This window comes from Oncorhynchus nerka, linkage group LG12 (genome assembly GCF_034236695.1).
Source record: "Oncorhynchus nerka isolate Pitt River linkage group LG12, Oner_Uvic_2.0, whole genome shotgun sequence".
NCBI lineage: Eukaryota > Metazoa > Chordata > Actinopteri > Salmoniformes > Salmonidae > Oncorhynchus > Oncorhynchus nerka.
The window spans coordinates 3,141,978-3,161,763 of NC_088407.1; the positions used below are offsets into that span (position 1 = coordinate 3,141,978).

Sequence of the window (19,786 nt, forward strand, 5' to 3'; positions counted from 1 at the left end):
AAGATAAATGAGCCTGGCAGTCCCTGATTCTGAGCCTGGCAGGGTTGTCCTGATTGAAACACAAATACACAGCCTGGTTGTCCCTGATTGAGAATCATCTGAGCCTGGTTGTCCTGTTAAGAACCAAGCAGCACCTGGTTGTCCCTGTTATTCTGAGCCTGGCAGGGTTGGTCCTACAAAGACAAAACAGCACCACCCCCTGTTATTCTGAGCCTGGCAGGGTTGATCCTACAAAGATAAAGCAGCACCACCCCCTGTTATTCTGAGCCTGGCAGGGTTGGTCCTACAAACACAAATCAGAATACCATCCTAACAAACCATAAACACACAATGTGGACACATATTTACATTTATATTTGACATTGTAGTCATTTCTCTTAGCCAGAGAGGCATACAGTTAATGCATTCATCTTAAGATATCTTTTTTCTGGGGTACAGAGATGTCACACACCCACCCGGAAACAACACCAGATACACATAAAATACCACAACAACCTACAACCATACAGATATTAAGCTGTCCTTATGAAGTTTCTGAGAGTACGTGTGATCACTGGTTTTGGGTTTTTGACCGTTCTATTGTTGATAACTTAAGTTGTTTAAATTTTTTTTTACCTTTATTTAACCAGGTAGGCCAGTTGAGATCAAGTTCAATTTTACAACTGCAACCTGGCCAATATAAAACAAAGCAGTGTGACACAAACAACAACACAGAGTTACACATGGAATAGACAAACGTACAGTCATTAACACAATAGAAAAGTCTATATACAGTGTGTGCAAATGAAGTAAAATTAGGGAGGTAAGGCAATAAATAGGTCGTAGTGGTGAAATAATTGCCATTTAGCAATTAAACACTGGAGTGATAGATGTGCAGAAGATGAATGTGCAAGTAGAGATACTGGGGTGCAAAGGAGCAGAAAAAAATATATATAAATAAATAAATAACAATTTGGGGATGTGGTAGTTGGATGGGATATATTCAGATGGGCTATGTACAGGTGCAATGATCTGTAAGCTGCTCTGATAGCTGATGCTTAGTGAGGGAGATATGAGTCTCCAACTTTAGTGATTTCTGCAATTCATTCCAGTCATTGGCAGCAGAGAACTGGAAGGAAAGGCGGCCAAAGGAGGAATTGGCTTTGGGGGTGACCAGTAAAATATACCTGCTGGAGCACGTGCTACGGGTATTGCTATGGTGACAAGTGCTACGGGTTTCTAAAAAGAGACGTTTTAGACATTTGTAAACTGTCTGATGTGAACCTTACTTTGAATCAGGAGAAAACAATGAAAGGGTTTGAGGATGTTTTTTTTTATATATATATATTTTTTTTTATCTTGGATGAGTTTACTGTATGCTGGGGCCTCATGGTATGGTGAAGGTGGGGGGTGTTTTGAGCTGCCCCATCCCTGTCCAAAGGGGCATGGGATGCCCAATTTCAGGACAGTTATATTGTCTGGCAATTGAACCAATGCTTTGTTTTTTAAGAGTGAGGCTTACTGGTTTCTCTGTGCCAGGAGTAATGAAGGGTCCCATGAGAGCAATGTCTGCATATGCAGATGACATGACCGTTTTTATTACAGGGGTGAGGATGTTAAGATTCCCTCAAATGCTTTAAAGAGTTAATTGGGAAAATAGTGAATCGCTGTGGGCTGGGTCCACGGTTACCAGGGGGGCTTCAATGGGGCAGAGATGGGATGAAGACTTGGGTGTTTTTCTTCGCTCTGATGTCTTACAAAATATAACTGGGTGGGTGTGGTGGAGAAGGTGTATGCCAGATTGACTAGGTGGAAATGGGTGCTACCCCAGCTGTCTGATAGGGGAAGGGTGCTGGTAGCCAATCACCTAGCCTGATTTTACAGCCACTGGGGGTCCTGATACAAGAGCTTCATTGGACCGTTGTCAATTTCTTCTGGTCTGGACAACATTGTATTAAAGCTGATTCCTGTACCTGCCACTGCACGAGGGTGGGCCTGGTGGACAATTCTTCTAGGATCATGGCTTTCTGGCTCTAAGCAGCCGAGAGACTGTTGTACAGTGACGGTTCTAGCTGGGTGGATACAGCCTATACATTGATGAGGAGAGACACGCACCTTTTCCTCTTAAAGCAAGAGGGGGTGATTTGTCTAGCCTGACTCCATTCTATGAGTCTGTTATGCAGGCTTGGAGAGTTTGACATGTCCCGTAAGGCCAGCACGACACCAGGGGCCGGCACGACACCAGGGAAGTGGCCTTTTGAAGAGTCTCTTTGTCATAACACTGTCATCCAGTCCCGTGCTATGGGTTCAGCCAGCCTACATCCATGCCTGTTAGGTGTGGGGTGTACCAAGCTCGGTCATCTGATGCGGAGCAGGAGCAGATCGTTGGAGGAGCTAGGAGAAAGAGCAGGGATCCGATTATCTCCCCTACTGAGGAAGGTCGTCGCTGAGGTCTGTGACTCCTTGCCAGTACTTCATCGGCTACTCGGATACATCGGATACTTCCAATTCTGATTGACGGACGGAGGGTCTGGATGATGTGTTCCCTGCACTGATTGTTAGTGCTACGATGGGGGCATTAGAGGAGGACGTGGGGATGCTGCTTTCCCTCCATACCCCGGAGCTGGGGGAGTTCAAGGAGCTGGGGAGTTCAAAAGGAGCTGGGGAGTTCAAGGAGCTGGGGCAGTTCAAGGAGCTGGGGAGTTCAAGGAGCTGGGGGAGTTCAAAGGGGGGAGTTCAAAGAGCTGGGGAGTTAAAGAGCTGGGGGAGTTCAAGGAGCTGGGGAGTTCAAGGAGCTGGGGGAGTTCAAGGAGATGGGGAGTTCAAGGAGGTGGGGAGTTCAAAGAGCTGGGGGAGTTCAAGGAGCTGGGGGAGTTAAAGGAGGTGGGGGAGTTCAAAAAGCTGGGGAGTTCAAGGAGCTGGGGGAGTTAAAGGAGGTGGGGAGTTCAAAGAGCTGTGGGAGTTCAAGGAGCTGGGGAGTTCAAGGAGCTGGGGAGTTCAAGGAGCTGGGGAGTTCAAGGAGGTGGGGAGTTCAAAGAGCTGGGGAGTTCAAGGAGCTGGGGAGTTCAAGGAGCTGGGGAGTTCATGGCGGTGCGGGAGTTCAAGGAGCTGGGGAGTTCAAGGAGCTGGGGAGTTCAAAGAGCTGGGGAGTTCAAGGAGCATGGGGAGTTAAAGGAGATGGGGAGTTCAAGGCGGTGCGGGAGTTCAAGGAGCTGGGGGAGTTAAAGGAGCTGGGGGAGTTCAAGGAGCTGGGGGAGTTCAAGGAGCTGGGGGAGTTCAAGGAGGTGGGGGAGTTCAAGAAGGTGGGGGAGTTCAAGGAGCTGGGGGAGTTCAAGGAGCTGGGGGAGTTAAAGGAGCTGGGGGAGTTCAAGGAGCTGGGGGAGTTCAAGGCGGTGGGAAAGAAGGACATGTACCTAATGTGTAAAAGTGTCCCGTGCTTCTTCCTTGGAAGGGGTAAAATCGATGAGGTGGGTGGGTGTGTTTGGTCCAGCTGCCTCCCCAAAAGGCTTTTGGCGATCATTATACAAACTGCCTATTGATAAGAGGACAGCTGACCTACAATGGAGGATCATACATGGAGCCATAGCCACTAACATGCATCTGGTACACCTGGATCCTACTGGTGGGGAGGGGTGTCCATTCTGCATCTAGTATACCTGGATCCTACTGTTGGGGAGGGGTGTCCATTCTGCATCTGGTACACCTGAATCCTACTGTTGGGGAAGGCTGTCCATTCTGCATCTGGTATACCTGGATCCTACTGTTGGGGAGGGGTGTTCATTCTGCATCTGGTACACCTGGATCCTACTGTTGGGGAAGGCTGTCCATTCTGCATCTGGTATACCTGGATCCTACTGTTGGGGAGGGGTGTCCATTCTGCATCTGGTACACCTGGATCCTACTGTTGGGGAGGGGTGTCCATTCTGTATCTGGTACACCTGGATCCTACAGTGGGGGAAGGCTGTCCATTCTGCATCTGGTATACCTGGATCCTACTGTTGGGGAGGGGTGTCCATTCTGTGCACATCTGGCACATCTGTTTTTACTGTGTCCCAGGTTGGTCGGGATGATTGACCTGATCACTTCTTGGTTCTCAGCATTGGGAGAGGTTTTCTCTTCCCAACTTTATATATTTGAGCCAAAGTACAGGTTTAGTCAAAAGGGTGTAGTTGTGTTGTTTAATTTTGTGTTTGGGGCAGCAAAAGTAGCGATATGGAAGACCTGTAAGAACAGTATTCGGTGACAGGGATGTGGTGGGAATGCTGGAGGGAATGTTGGCAGTGAGACTGAGGGTTGAGTTTGCCTATTATAAACTTGTCAACAATATTGATCTGTTTATGAGTATATGGGCTATTCAGAGGCTGTTGTGTTTAGTTACTGTGGAGGAGGATTTGGAGTTGTGTTTTTAATTGATGTGTAACTGTGGTTTTGTATGAGTGTTTATTGTGTTGTGGTGACACGAATATTACCGAAGGTGGCTCCCCTTCTTGTTCGGGTGGCGCTCGGCAGTCATCGTCGCCGGTCTACTAGCTGCCACCAATCCTTTTGTTCTGTGTTCGTTTGGTTTTGTCTAATTGGTTTCACCTGTTAATTGTTTGGTTGTTAGGGTGGGGTTATTTAAGTTCGTTCAGCCCGCTTCTGTTTGTGCTTGTTTTTTCTGTATTTGTGAGAGGTGTTATTGTTTGTTGGGTTTTCTCGCTGTCCTGGTATTTTACTATATTGTTTTTATAGTTACGCATGTTTGGGTATACTATTTTTGTTCCTTTTATTTTTGGACATTAAAGCGTGTTTTTTCCCGCATCCTTTGCTCTCTGCGCCTGACTCCACACCCATTCACTCATTGAGCGTTACATGTGGGCTCCCAGACCTAAAGATTATATAAAACTCTCTCTCTCTGTCAGGACTCGGTTACGAACTCAGGTCTCCGGTGTGAGAAACAGTCACTTAGTAAACTGAGCCACTAATAGTCGGCAGAACCCAGAAGATGAGACAGAGACAGCAGTACTTGAGACGGTGATTTAATAAAGAAAAAAGAAAAAGATCTTCAGGGAAAAATATAAATCCACAACATCAAAAGTAATTCCAATAGAAAAATGTATATCCTCCAAGACACAAGGAAAATCCACAAAGTGGTAAGAACAGCAGGGGAAAAAAACAAACCTCAAAAGAATAATCAAAAACAAGAACAAAACCAGAGTACCTCAAGAAAATCCAACTAGAGAAAAGTTCACATCATGGCTGGGGCTGGGTGCTAACATTTATTTTATTTTTTATTTGACCTTTATTTAACCAGGTAGGCTAGTTGAGAACAAGTTCTCATTTGCAACTGCGACCTGGCCAAGATAAAGCATAGCAGTGTGAACAGACAACACAGAGTTACACATGGAGTAAGCAATTAACAAGTCAATAACACAGTAGAAAAAAAATGGGCAGTCATACAATTTTGCAGATTAACACTGGGGTGATAAATGATCAGATGGTCATGTACAGGTAGAGATATTGGTGTGCAAAAGAGCAGAAAAGTAAATAAATAAAAAAAACAGTATGGGAATGAGGTAGGTGAAAATGGGTGGGCTATTTACCAATAGACTATGTACAGCTGCAGCGATCGGTTAGCTGCTCGGATAGCTGATGTTTGAAGTTGGTGAGGGAGATAAAAGTCTCCAACTTCAGCGATTTTTGCAGTTCGTTCCAGTCACAGGCAGCAGAGTACTGGAACGAAAGGCGGCCAAATGAGGTGTTGGCTTTAGGGGTGATCAGTGAGATACACCTGCTGGAGCGCGTGCTACGGATGGGTGTTGCCATCGTGACCAGTGAACTGAGATAAGGCGGAGCTTTACCTAGCATGGACTTGTAGATGACCTGGAGCCAGTGGGTCTGGCGACGAATATGTAGCGAGGGCCAGCCAACATACAAACACAGAGCAAAGAACTGAGGAACACTAAGGGTTTAAATACATTCAAGGGAAATGAGGGTCAAAAAAGCACAAATGGGGGCATCTAGTGACCAAAACCTGAACAATCCTGGCCAAATCCTGACTCTCTCTCTCTCTCGCTCTCTCTCCCTCTCTCCTCCAGCTTCTCTCTCTCCTCCAGCCTCTCTCTCTCCTCCAGCCTCTCTCTCTCCTCCAGCCTCTCTGAGTGTCAGTCCTGACAGATCTCAGTTCTTTGAATTTGAGTCTGTCTCTCTGAGCTGTGAGGTTCAGGGGAACTCGACTGGATGGAGAGTGATGAGGAACGCAGAGAGAGGAAACCTTTCAGAGTGTAGTACTGACTGGGGAAAACATCAAGGGTCTTCATGCATCGTGTCACTAATACCATCATCCAGTGGAGTGTACTGGTGTGAGTCTGGGTCTGGAGAACACAGCAATGCTGTCAACATCACAGTACATGGTATGTCCACAAACACCATCTACTAACATTATAGTGGTTAGTGGTTCATCTGGTTTCAGATAGCTGATGTTAGGTTTATACAGTTGAAGTCAGAAGTTTACATACACCTTAGCCAAATACATTTAAACTCATTTTTCACAATTCCTGCCATTTAATCCTAGTAAATAATCCCTGTTTTAGGTCAGTTAGGATCACCACTTTATTTTAAGAATGTGAAATGTCAGAATAATAGTAGAGAGAATGATTTTAAAAAAACTGTCAAAATATTGTCTGTGAGTATAACAGAACTGATATTGCAAAACCCTGAGGAAAATCAAAACAGGAAGTGGCTTCTATTTTGAAAACTCCATCATAGCCTCCCTTTGCTGGATTTAAAGGGATATGAACCAGATTCCTTTTCCTATCGATTCCTCAAGGTGTCAACTGTCTTCAGACATAGTTTCAGGCTTTTATTTTGAAAAATGAGCCAGAACGATATCATTGCGTCAAGTGGTCACATGAGTTTTGCTCGCGCAACAGAGTTTGGATAGGTATTGCTTTTCCAACTCCTACTGTGAAAGACATTTGCGGTTGATATATATTATCAATTATATATTTTAAAAACAACCTGAGGGTTGATTATAATTTTTTTTGACATGGTTCTGTGGACATTATGGAAACTATTTGGAATTTTCTTCTGCGTTGTTGTGACCGCTCTTTCCTGTGGATTTCTGAACATAACGCGCCAAACAAACAGAGGTATTTTTGATATAAAAATAATCTTTACGGAACAAAAGGAACATTTGTTGTGTAACTGGGAGTCTCGTGAGTGAAAACATCCGAAGATCATCAAAGGTAAATGATTCATTTGATTGCTTTTCTGATTTTCGTGACCAAGCTACCTGATGCTAAGTGTACTTAATGTTTTGTCGTGCGATCGATACACTTGCCTTGGCAGTAAAGCATAATTTCAAAATCACGACAGGTGGATTAACAAAAGGCTAAACTGTGTTTTCCTACATTGCACTTGTGATTTCATGAATATAAATATTTATAGTAATATTTGTTGTATGTAGCGCTATGCTATTCAGCGGTTGTTGATGACACTTATCCCGTTAGTGGGATTGCAGCCATAACAAGTTAAGCCATTTTGCCACAACTTTTGAAGTTTTCTTGGGGTCATTGTCCATTTTGAAGACCCATTTGCGACCAAGCTTTAACTTCCTGACTGATGTCTTGAGATGTTGCTTCAATATATCCACATAATTTTCCTACCTTATGAGGCCATCTATTTTGAGAAGTGCACCAGTCCCTCCTGCAGCAAAGCACCCTCACAACATGATGCTGCCATCCCCGTGCTTCATGGTTGGGATGGTGTTCTTCGGCTTTCAAGCCTCCCCCTTTTTCCTCCAGACATAATGATGGTCATTATGGCCAAACAGTTCTATTTTTGTTTCATCAGACCAGAGGACAAAAAGTTTGATCTTTGTCCCCAGTTGCAAACCGTAGTCTGGCTTTTTTTTATGGCGGTTTTTGTGCAGCTTCTACTTCCTTACTTCCTTGCTGAGCGGCCTTTCCGGTTATGTCTATATAGGACTATGTTTACTGTGGATATAGATACTTTTGTACCTGTTTCCTCCAGCATCTTCACAAGGTCCTTTGCTGTTGTTCTGGGATTGATTTGCACTTTTCGCACCAGATGTACATTTATTACTAGGAGAGAGAACGCATCTCCTTTCTGAGCGTTATGACGGCTGCGTGGTCCCATGGGTTCCATGGTGTTTAAACTTGCGTACTATTGTTTTGTACAGATGGTGGTACCTTCAGGCATTTAGATATTGCTCCCAAGGACAACTAGTTTTTTGAGGTCTAGGCTGATTTCTTTTGATTTTCCCATGATGTCAAGCAAAGAGGCCCTGAGTTTGAAGTTAGGCCTTAAAATACATTACATTTACATTTAAGTCATTTAGCAGACGCTCTTATCCAGAGCGACTTACAAATTGGTGCTTTCACCTTATGACATCCAGTGGAACAGCCACTTTACAATAGTGCATCTAGGTCTTTTAAGGGGGGTGAGAAGGATTACTTTATCCTATCCTAGGTATTCCTTAAAGAGGTGGGGTTTCAGGTGTCTCCGGAAGGTGGTGATTGACTCCGCTGTCCTGGCGTCGTGAGGGAGTTTGTTCCACCATTGGGGGGCCAGAGCAGCGAACAGTTTTGACTGGGCTGAGCGGGAACTGTACTTCCTCAGTGGTAGGGAGGCGAGCAGGCCAGAGGTGGATGAACGCAGTGCCCTTGTTTGGGTGTAGGGCCTGATCAGAGCCTGGAGGTACTGAGGTGCCGTTCCCCTCACAGCTCCGTAGGCAAGCACCATGGTCTTGTAGCGGATGCGAGCTTCAATTGGAAGCCAGTGGAGAGAGCGGAGGAGCGGGGTGACGTGAGAGAACTTGGGAAGGTTGAACACCAGACGGGCTGCGGCGTTCTGGATGAGTTGTAGGGGTTTAATGGCACAGGCAGGGAGCCCAGCCAACAGCGAGTTGCAGTAATCCAGACGGGAGATGACAAGTGCCTGGATTAGGACCTGCGCCGCTTCCTGTGTGAGGCAGGGTCGTACTCTGCGGATGTTGTAGAGCATGAACCTACAGGAACGGGCCACCGCCTTGATGTTATTTGAGAACGACAGGGTGTTGTCCAGGATCACGCCAAGGTTCTTAGCGCTCTGGGACGAGGACACAATGGAGTTGTCAACCGTGATGGCGAGATCATGGAACGGACAGTCCTTCCCGGGAGGAAGAGCAGCTCCGTCTTGCCGAGGTTCAGCTTGAGGTGATGATCCGTCATCCACACTGATATGTCTGCCAGACATGCAGAGATGCGATTCGCCACCTGGTCGTCAGAAGGGGGAAAGGAGAAGATTAATTGTGTGTCGTCTGCATAGCAATGATAGGAGAGACCATGTGAGGTTATGACAGAGCCAAGTGACTTGGTGTATAGCGAGAATAGGAGAGGGCCTAGAACAGAGCCCTGGGGGACACCAGTGGTGAGAGCACGTGGTGAGGAGACGGATTCTCGCCACGCCACCTGGTAGGAGCGACCTGTCAGGTAGGACGCAATCAAGCGTGGGCCGCGCCGGAGATGCCCAACTCGGAGAGGGTGGAGAGGAGGATCTGATGGTTCACAGTATCGAAGGCAGCCGATAGGTCTAGAAGGATGAGAGCAGAGGAGAGAGAGTTAGCTTTAGCAGTGCGGAGCGCTCCGTGATACAGAGAAGAGCAGTCTCAGTTGAATGACTAGTCTTGAAACCTGACTGATTTGGATCAAGAAGGTCATTCTGAGAGAGATAGCGGGAGAGCTGGCCAAGGACGGCACGTTCAAGAGTTTTGGAGAGAAAAGAAAGAAGGGATACTGGTCTGTAGTTGTTGACATCGGAGGGATCGAGTGTAGGTTTTTTCAGAAGGGGTGCAACTCTCGCTCTCTTGAAGACGGGAGGGACGTAGCCAGCGGTCAGGGATGAGTTGATGAGCGAGGTGAGGTAAGGGAGAAGGTCACCGGAGATGGTCTGGAGAAGAGAGGAGGGGATAGGGTCAAGCGGGCAGGTTGTTGGGCGGCCGGCAGTCACAAGACGCGAGATGTCATCTGGAGAGAGAGGGGAGAAAGAGGTCAGAGCACAGGGTAGGGCAGTGTGAGCAGAACAGGTACACCTCCAATTGACTCAAATTGTCACGCCCTGGTCTTAGTATTTTGTGTTTTCTTTATTATTTTGGTCAGGCCAGGGTGTGGGGTTTTTATGTGGTGTGTTTTGTCTTGGGGTTTTGTTAGGTATTGGGTTTGTGGCTTAGTGGGGGTTCTAGCATAGTCTATGGCTGTCTGGAGTGGTTCTCAATCAGAGGCAGGTGTTTATCGTTGTCTCTGATTGGGAACCATATTTAGGCAGCCATATTCTTTGAGTGTTTCGTGGGTTATTGTTCCTGTCTCTGTGTTTGTTTGTGCACCAGTATAGGCTGTTAGGTTTTCTCGTTACGTTTATTGTTTTTGTACTGGTCGTGTTTCATATTTATTAAAGTACCATGAATAGAAACCACGCTGCATTTTGGTCCGCCTCTCCTTCACCGCAAGAAAACCATGACACAAATTATGTCAATTTGCCTGTCAGAAACTTCTAAAGCCATGACATCATTTTCTAGCTGTTTAAAGGCACAGTCAAACTAGTGTATGTAAACTTCTGACCCACTGGAATTGTGATACAGTGAATTATAAGTGAAATAATCTGTCTGTAAACAATTTTTGAAAAAATGACTTGTGTCATGCACAAAGTAGATGTCTTACCCGACTGGCCAAAACTATAGTTTGTTAACTTCTTGATGCACACAGGATCATTTTCGTCAGCAACCACTGAATAGCATAGCGCAACAGTCAAATATTATTACTAGAAAATATTCATATTCATGAAATCACAAGTGCAATATTTTGAAACACAGCTTAGCCTTTTGTTAATTACCCTGTCATCTCAGATTTTGAAATGATGCATATATTATATGCATTTTCTAGCATCTGGTCATGAGAAATAGGAATGTTATTTTCCAAACATAAAAATAGTGCCTCCTAGCTTCAAGAGGTTAATAATAAGACATTTGTGGAGTTGAAAAATGAGTTGTAATGACTTGTGGAGAAATATTCACTCAAATACTTCTCAGATACCAGAGCTTGTGAATTCAATTATACTTGTATTGCAAAGAGCAACAAAGCCTCCATGGAAGAACTGCCTCCTCATTCTTAGTGCTTGGCTTTTATACATTTTTACCTAATGATGTCATCACCCCATTTGCTTTGTTACATAGTTTCCATTCTCTTTTTGGCTCAGATTTTGGGGCATTCTATTGGTGGCATGACCCCTTAGCTAATGTTCCTGTCCAAAGGTCTTTACAAGTGCAGACCTATATTATCAATGTATGCTTAATTTATATGGGTGTCCAGTAGCCTTCACAAGATCAGATATGGCCCAGACCAGTCACATCTTGTTGGTTTACCTTGCCTCATCTACACATATTCTGCTTACATTCTGTTCTGTACATGTCCAATGGTCAATTTGGTGTTGATCCAGTACACTCACATGGGTTCATTCTGCTGACTGATAATATTTAAACTTATATTGATTCTTCTTTCTCCTTCAAAGGGAACAGTATAGAACTGAGAACCATCAGATGACTGGAAAATATCCAACAACTTCCGACTTCAACTGTATATGATGTTTATATATTATATACAGCTGGAGCTGTGATCCTGGAGAGCCCTGTTTATATATGATGTTTATATATTATATACAGCTGGAGCTGTGATCCTGGAGAGACCTGTTTATATATGATGTTTATATATTATATACAGCTGGAGCTGTGATCCTGGAGAGACCTGTTAATATATTATATACAACTGTGATCCTGATGTTTATATATTATATACAGCTGGAGCTGTGATCCTGGAGAGACCTGTTTATATATGATGTTTATATATTATATACAGCTGGAGCTGTGACCCTGGAGAGACCTGTTTATATATGCTGGAGCTGTTTATGTTTATATATTATATACAGCTGGAGCTGTGATCCTGGAGAGACCTGTTTATATATTGTTTATATATTATATACAGCTGGAGCTGTGATCCTGGAGAGACCTGTTTATATATTATATACAGCTGGAGCTGTGATCCTGGAGAGACCTGTTTAAATATGATGTTTATATGTTATATACAGCTGGAGCTGTGATCCTGGAGAGCCCTGTTTATATATGATGTTTATATATTATATACAGCTGGAGCTGTGACCCTGGAGAGACCTGTTAATATATTATATACAGCTGGAGCTGTGATCCTGGAGAGACCTGTTTATATATGATGTTTATATATTATATACAGCTGGAGCTGTGATCCTGGAGAGACCTGTTAATATATTATATACAGCTGGAGCTGTGATCCGGGAGAGCCCTGTTTATATATGATGTTTATATATTATATACAGCTGGAGCTGTGACCCTGGAGAGACCTGTTTATATATGGAGCTGTGATCCTGGATATATATGATGTTTATATACAGCTGGAGCTGTGATCCTGGAGAGACCTGTTTATATATTATATACAGATGTTTGGAGAGACCTGTTTATATTATATACAGCTGGTGCTGTGATCCTGGAGAGACCTGTTTATATATTATATACAGCTGGAGCTGTGATCCTGGAGAGACCTGTTTATATATGATGTTTATATATTATATAGAGCTGGTGCTGTGACCCTGGAGAGACCTGTTTATATATTATATACAGCTGGAGCTGTGACCCTGGAGAGACCTGTTTATATATTATATACAGCTGGAGCTGTGATCCTGGAGAGATATATGTGTTTATATATTATATACAGCTGGAGCTGTGATCCTGGAGAGACCTGTTTATATATTATATACAGCTGGAGCTGTGACCCTGGAGAGACCTGTTTATATATTATATATTATATACAGCTGGAGCTGTGATCCTGGAGAGACCTGTTTATATATGATGTTTGGATGTTTATATATTATATACAGCTGGAGCTGTGATCCTGGAGAGACTGTTTATATATTATATACAGCTGGAGCTGTGATCCTGGATGACCTGTTTATATATTATATACAGCTGGAGCTGTGATCCTGGAGAGACCTGTTTATATATGATGTTTGGATGTTTATATATTATATACAGCTGGTGCTGTGATCCTGGAGAGACCTGTTTATATATGATGTTAATATATTATATACAGCTGGAGCTGTGATCCTGGAGAGACCTGTTTATATATGATGTTTATATATTATATACAGCTGGAGCTGTGATCCTGGAGAGACCTGTTTATATATGATGTTTATATATTATATAGAGCTGGTGCTGTGATCCTGGAGAGACCTGTTTATATATTGTTTATATATTATATACAGCTGGAGCTGTGACCCTGGAGAGACCTGTTAATATATTATATACAGCTGGAGCTGTGATCCTGGAGAGACCTGTTTATATATGATGTTTATATATTATATACAGCTGGAGCTGTGATCCTGGAGAGACCTGTTAATATATTATATACAGCTGGAGCTGTGATCCTGGAGAGCCCTGTTTATATATGATGTTTATATATTATATATGGAGCTGTGACAGTGTTAATATATTATATACAGCTGGAGCTGTGATCCTGGAGAGACCTGTTTATATATGATGTTTATATATTATATACAGCTGGAGCTGTGATCCTGGAGAGACCTGTTTATATATTATATACAGCTGGAGCTGTGATCCTGGAGAGACCTGTTTATATATTATATACAGCTGGTGCTGTGATCCTGGAGAGACCTGTTTATATATTATATACAGCTGGAGCTGTGATCCTGGAGAGACCTGTTTATATATGATGTTTATATATTATATACAGCTGGAGCTGTGACCCTGGAGAGACCTGTTTATATATTATATACAGCTGGAGCTGTGACCCTGGAGAGACCTGTTTATATATTATATACAGCTGGAGCTGTGATCCTGAAGAGACCTGTTTATATATGATGTTTATATATTATATACAGCTGGAGCTGTGATCCTGGAGAGACCTGTTTATATATTATATACAGCTGGAGCTGTGACCCTGGAGAGACCTGTTTATATATGATGTTAATATATTATATACAGCTGGAGTTGTGATCCTGGAGAGACCTGTTTATATATGCTGGATGTTTGGATGTTTATATATTATATACAGCTGGAGCTGTGATCCTGGAGAGACTGTTTATATATTATATACAGCTGGAGCTGTTTATATGTTTATATATTATATACAGCTGGAGCTGTGACCCTGGAGAGACCTGTTTATATATTATATACAGCTGGAGCTGTGATCCTGGAGAGACCTGTTTATATATTATATACAGCTGGTGCTGTGATCCTGGAGAGACCTGTTTATATATGATGTTAATATATTATATACAGCTGGAGCTGTGATCCTGGAGAGACCTGTTTATATATGATGTTTATATATTATATACAGCTGGAGCTGTGATCCTGGAGAGACCTGTTTATATATGATGTTTATATATTATATACAGCTGGTGCTGTGATCCTGGAGAGACCTGTTTATATATTATATACAGCTGGAGCTGTGATCCTGGAGAGACCTGTTTATATATGATGTTTATATATTATATAGAGCTGGTGCTGTGACCCTGGAGAGACCTGTTTATATATTATATACAGCTGGAGCTGTGATCCTGGAGAGACCTGTTTATATATTATATACAGCTGGAGCTGTGATCCTGGAGAGACCTGTTTATATATGATGTTTATATATTATATACAGCTGGAGCTGTGATCCTGGAGAGACCTGTTTATATATGATGTTTATATATTATATACAGTTGGAGCTGTGATCCTGGAGAGACTTGTTTATATATTATATACAGCTGGAGCTGTGATCCTGGAGAGACCTGTTTATATATTATATACAGCTGGAGCTGTGATCCTGGAGAGACCTGTTTATATATGATGTTTATATATTATATACAGCTGGATCTGTGACCCTGGAGAGACCTGTTAATATATTATATACAGCTGGAGCTGTGATCCTGGAGAGACCTGTTTATATATTATATACAGCTGGAGCTGTGACCCTGGAGAGACCTGTTTATATATTATATACAGCTGGAGCTGTGATCCTGGAGAGACCTGTTAATATATTATATACAGCTGGATCTGTGACCCTGGAGAGACCTGTTAATATATTATATACAGCTGGATCTGTGACCCTGGAGAGACCTGTTAATATATTATATACAGCTGGATCTGTGACCCTGGAGAGACCTGTTTATATATGATGTTTATATATTATATACAGCTGGAGCTGTGATCCTGGAGAGACCTGTTAATATATTATATACAGCTGGATCTGTGACCCTGGAGAGACCTGTTTATATATGATGTTTATATATTATATACAGATGGAGCTGTGATCCTGGAGAGACCTGTTTATATATGATGTTTATATATTATATACAGCTGGAGCTGTGATCCTGGAGAGACCTGTTTATATATGCTGTTTATATATTATATACAGCTGGAGCTGTGACCCTGGAGAGACCTGTTTATATATTATATACAGCTGGAGCTGTGATCCTGGAGAGACCTGTTAATATATTATATACAGCTGGATCTGTGACCCTGGAGAGACCTGTTAATATATTATATACAGCTGGATCTGTGACCCTGGAGAGACCTGTTTATATATGATGTTTATATATTATATACAGCTGGAGCTGTGATCCTGGAGAGACCTGTTAATATATTATATACAGCTGGATCTGTGACCCTGGAGAGACCTGTTTATATATGATGTTTATATATTATATACAGATGGAGCTGTGATCCTGGAGAGACCTGTTTATATATGATGTTTATATATTATATACAGCTGGAGCTGTGACCCTGGAGAGACCTGTTAATATATGATGTTTATATATTATATACAGCTGGATCTGTGACCCTGGAGAGACCTGTTTATATATGATGTTTATATATTATATACAGCTGGAGCTGTGCTCCTGGAGAGACCTGTTTATATATTATATACAGCTGGAGCTGTGATCCTGGAGAGACCTGTTTATATATGATGTTTATATATTATATACAGCTGGAGCTGTGACCCTGGAGAGACCTGTTTATATATTATATACAGCTGGAGCTGTGATCCTGGAGAGACCTGTTTATATATGATGTTTATATATTATATACAGCTGGATCTGTGACCCTGGAGAGACCTGTTAATATATTATATACAGATGGAGCTGTGATCCTGGAGAGACCTGTTAATATATTATATACAGCTGGATCTGTGACCCTGGAGAGACCTGTTTATATATGATGTTTATATATTATATACAGCTGGAGCTGTGACCCTGGAGAGACCTGTTTATATATGATGTTTATATATTATATACAGCTGGAGCTGTGCTCCTGGAGAGACCTGTTTATATATTATATACAGCTGGAGCTGTGATCTGGAGAGACCTGTTTATATATGATGTTTATATATTATATACAGCTGGAGCTGTGATCCTGGAGAGACCTGTTTATATATTATATACAGCTGGAGCTGTGATCCTGGAGAGACCTGTTTATATATGATGTTTATATATTATATACAGCTGGATCTGTGACCCTGGAGAGACCTGTTAATATATTATATACAGATGGAGCTGTGATCCTGGAGAGACCTGTTAATATATTATATACAGCTGGATCTGTGACCCTGGAGAGACCTGTTAATATATTATATACAGCTGGATCTGTGATCCTGGAGAGACCTGTTAATATATTATATACAGCTGGATCTGTGATCCTGGAGAGACCTGTTTATATATGATGTTTATATATTATATACAGCTGGAGCTGTGACCCTGGAGAGACCTGTTTATATATGATGTTTATATATTATATACAGCTGGAGCTGTGATCCTGGAGAGACCTGTTTATATATGATGTTTATATATTATATACAGCTGGAGCTGTGATCCTGGAGAGACCTGTTTATATATGATGTTTATATATTATATAGAGCTGGTGCTGTGACCCTGGAGAGACCTGTTTATATATTATATACAGCTGGAGCTGTGATCCTGGAGAGACCTGTTTATATATTATATACAGCTGGAGCTGTGATTCTGGAGAGACCTGTTTATATATTATATACAGCTGGAGCTGTGCTCCTGGAGAGACCTGTTTATATCTGATGTTTATATATTATATTCAGCTGGAGCTGTGATCCTGGAGAGACCTGTTTATATATGATGTTTATATATTATATAGAGCTGGAGCTGTGACCCTGGAGAGACCTGTTTATATATGATGTTTATATATTATATACAGCTGGAGCTGTGACCCTGGAGAGACCTGTTTATAGATTATATACAGCTGGAGCTGTGATCCTGGAGAGACCTGTTTATATATTATATAGAGCTGGAGCTGTGACCCTGGAGAGACCTGTTTATATATTATATACAGCTGGAGCTGTGATCCTGGAGAGACCTGTTTATATATTATATACAGCTGGTGCTGTGATCCTGGAGAGACCTGTTTATATATGATGTTTATATATTATATAGAGCTGGTGCTGTGACCCTGGAGAGACCTGTTTATATATGATGTTTATATATTATATAGAGCTGGAGCTGTGATCCTGGAGAGACCTGTTTATATATGATGTTTATATATTATATACAGCTGGAGCTGTGATCCTGGAGAGACCTGTTTATATATGATGTTTATATATTATATACAGATGGACCTGTGATCCTGGAGAGACCTGTTAATATATTATATACAGCTGGAGCTGTGATCCTAGAGAGACCTGTTTATATATTATATACAGCTGGAGCTGTGATCCTGGAGAGACCTGTTTATATATGATGTTTATATATTATATACAGATGGAGCTGTGATCCTGGAGAGACCTGTTTATATATTATATACAGATGGAGCTGTGATCCTGGAGAGACCTGTTTATATATTATATACAGATGGAGCTGTGATCCTGGAGAGACCTGTTTATATATTATATACAGATGGAGCTGTGATCCTGGAGAGACCTGTTTATATATTATATACAGATGGAGCTGTGATCCTGGAGAGACCTGTTTATATATGATGTTTATATATTATATACAGCTGGTGCTGTGATCCTGGAGAGACCTGTTTATATATTATATACAGATGGAGCTGTGATCCTGGAGAGACCTGTTTATATATGATGTTTATATATTATATACAGATGGAGCTGTGATCCTGGAGAGACCTGTTTATATATGATGTTTATATATTATATACAGATGGAGCTGTGATCCTGGAGAGACCTGTTTATATATGATGTTTATATATTATATACAGCTGGAGCTGTGATCCTGGAGAGACCTGTTTATATATGATGTTTATATATTATATACAGATGGAGCTGTGATCCTGGAGAGACCTGTTTATATATGATGTTTATATATTATATACAGATGGAGCTGGAGGAGAGACTGTTTATATATGATGTTTATTATTATATACCTGGAGCTGTGATCCTGACCTGTTTATATATGATGTTTATATATTATATACAGCTGGAGCTGTGATCCTGGAGAGACCTGTTTATATATGATGTTTATATATTATATACAGTTGGAGCTGGATCCTGGAGAGACCTGTTTATATATGATGTTTATATATTATATACAGCTGGAGCTGTGATCCTGGAGAGACCTGTTTATATATGATGTTTATATATTATATACAGCTGGAGCTGTGATCCTGGAGAGACCTGTTTATATATGATGTTTATATATTATATACAGCTGGATCTGTGACCCTGGAGAGACCTGTTAATATATTATATACAGCTGGAGCTGTGATCCTGGAGAGACCTGTTTATATATTATATATTATATATAGATGGAGCTGTGATCCTGGAGAGACCTGTTTATATATTATATACAGATGGTGCTGTGATCCTGGAGAGACCTGTTTATATATTATATACAGCTGGAGCTGTGATCCTGGAGAGACCTGTTTATATATGATGTTTATATATTATATACAGCTGGAGCTGTGACCCTGGAGAGACCTGTTTATATATTATATACAGTTGGTGCTGTGATCCTGGAGAGACCTGTTTATATATTATATACAGCTGGAGCTGTGATCCTGGAGAGACCTGTTTATATATTAAATATACAGCTGGAGCTGTGATCCTGGAGAGACCTGTTTATATATGATGCTGGAGCTGTGACCCTGGAGAGACCTGTTTATATATTAAATACAGCTGGAGCTGTGATCCTGGAGAGACCTGTTTATATATGATGTTTATATATTATATACAGCTGGAGTTGTGATCCTGGAGAGACCTGTTTATATATGATGTTTATATATTATATACAGCTGGAGCTGTGATCCTGGAGAGACCTGTTTATATATGATGTTTATATATTATATACAGCTGGATCTGTGATCCTGGAGAGACCTGTTTATATATGATGTTTATATATTATATGTTTATATATTATATACAGCTGGAGCTGTGATCCTGGAGAGACCTGTTTATATATGATGTTTATATATTATATACAGCTGGAGCTGTGATCCTGGAGAGACCTGTTTATATATTATATACAGCTGGTGCTGTGATCCTGGAGAGACCTGTTTATATATTATATACAGCTGGAGCTGTGATCCTGGAGAGACCTGTTTATATATTATATACAGATCCTGTGTTTATATATTATATATTAGCTGGAGCTGTGATCCTGGAGAGACCTGTTTATATATTATATATAGCTGGTGCTGTGATCCTGGAGAGACCTGTTTATATATGATGTTTATATATTATATACAGCTGGAGATGTGATCCTG

General features: G+C 41.7%; 1 protein-coding gene across 7 annotated transcripts in view; it reads left to right on the top strand.

Annotated features, from left to right (window-relative positions):
• The first annotated feature begins 5,891 nt into the window (after nucleotides 1–5,891).
• LOC135574204 (low affinity immunoglobulin gamma Fc region receptor III-A-like) overlaps nucleotides 5,892–19,786 on the top strand; it is an 83,651-nt gene continuing 69,756 nt past the window's right edge. For all 7 annotated transcript variants that reach the window (XM_065025122.1, XM_065025123.1, XM_065025124.1 and 4 more), the window contains exon 1: nucleotides 5,892–6,371. In XM_065025122.1, the coding sequence (XP_064881194.1) occupies nucleotides 5,948–6,371 (424 nt within the window). In that variant the 5' untranslated portion in view covers nucleotides 5,892–5,947. The remainder of the gene's footprint in view (nucleotides 6,372–19,786) is intronic.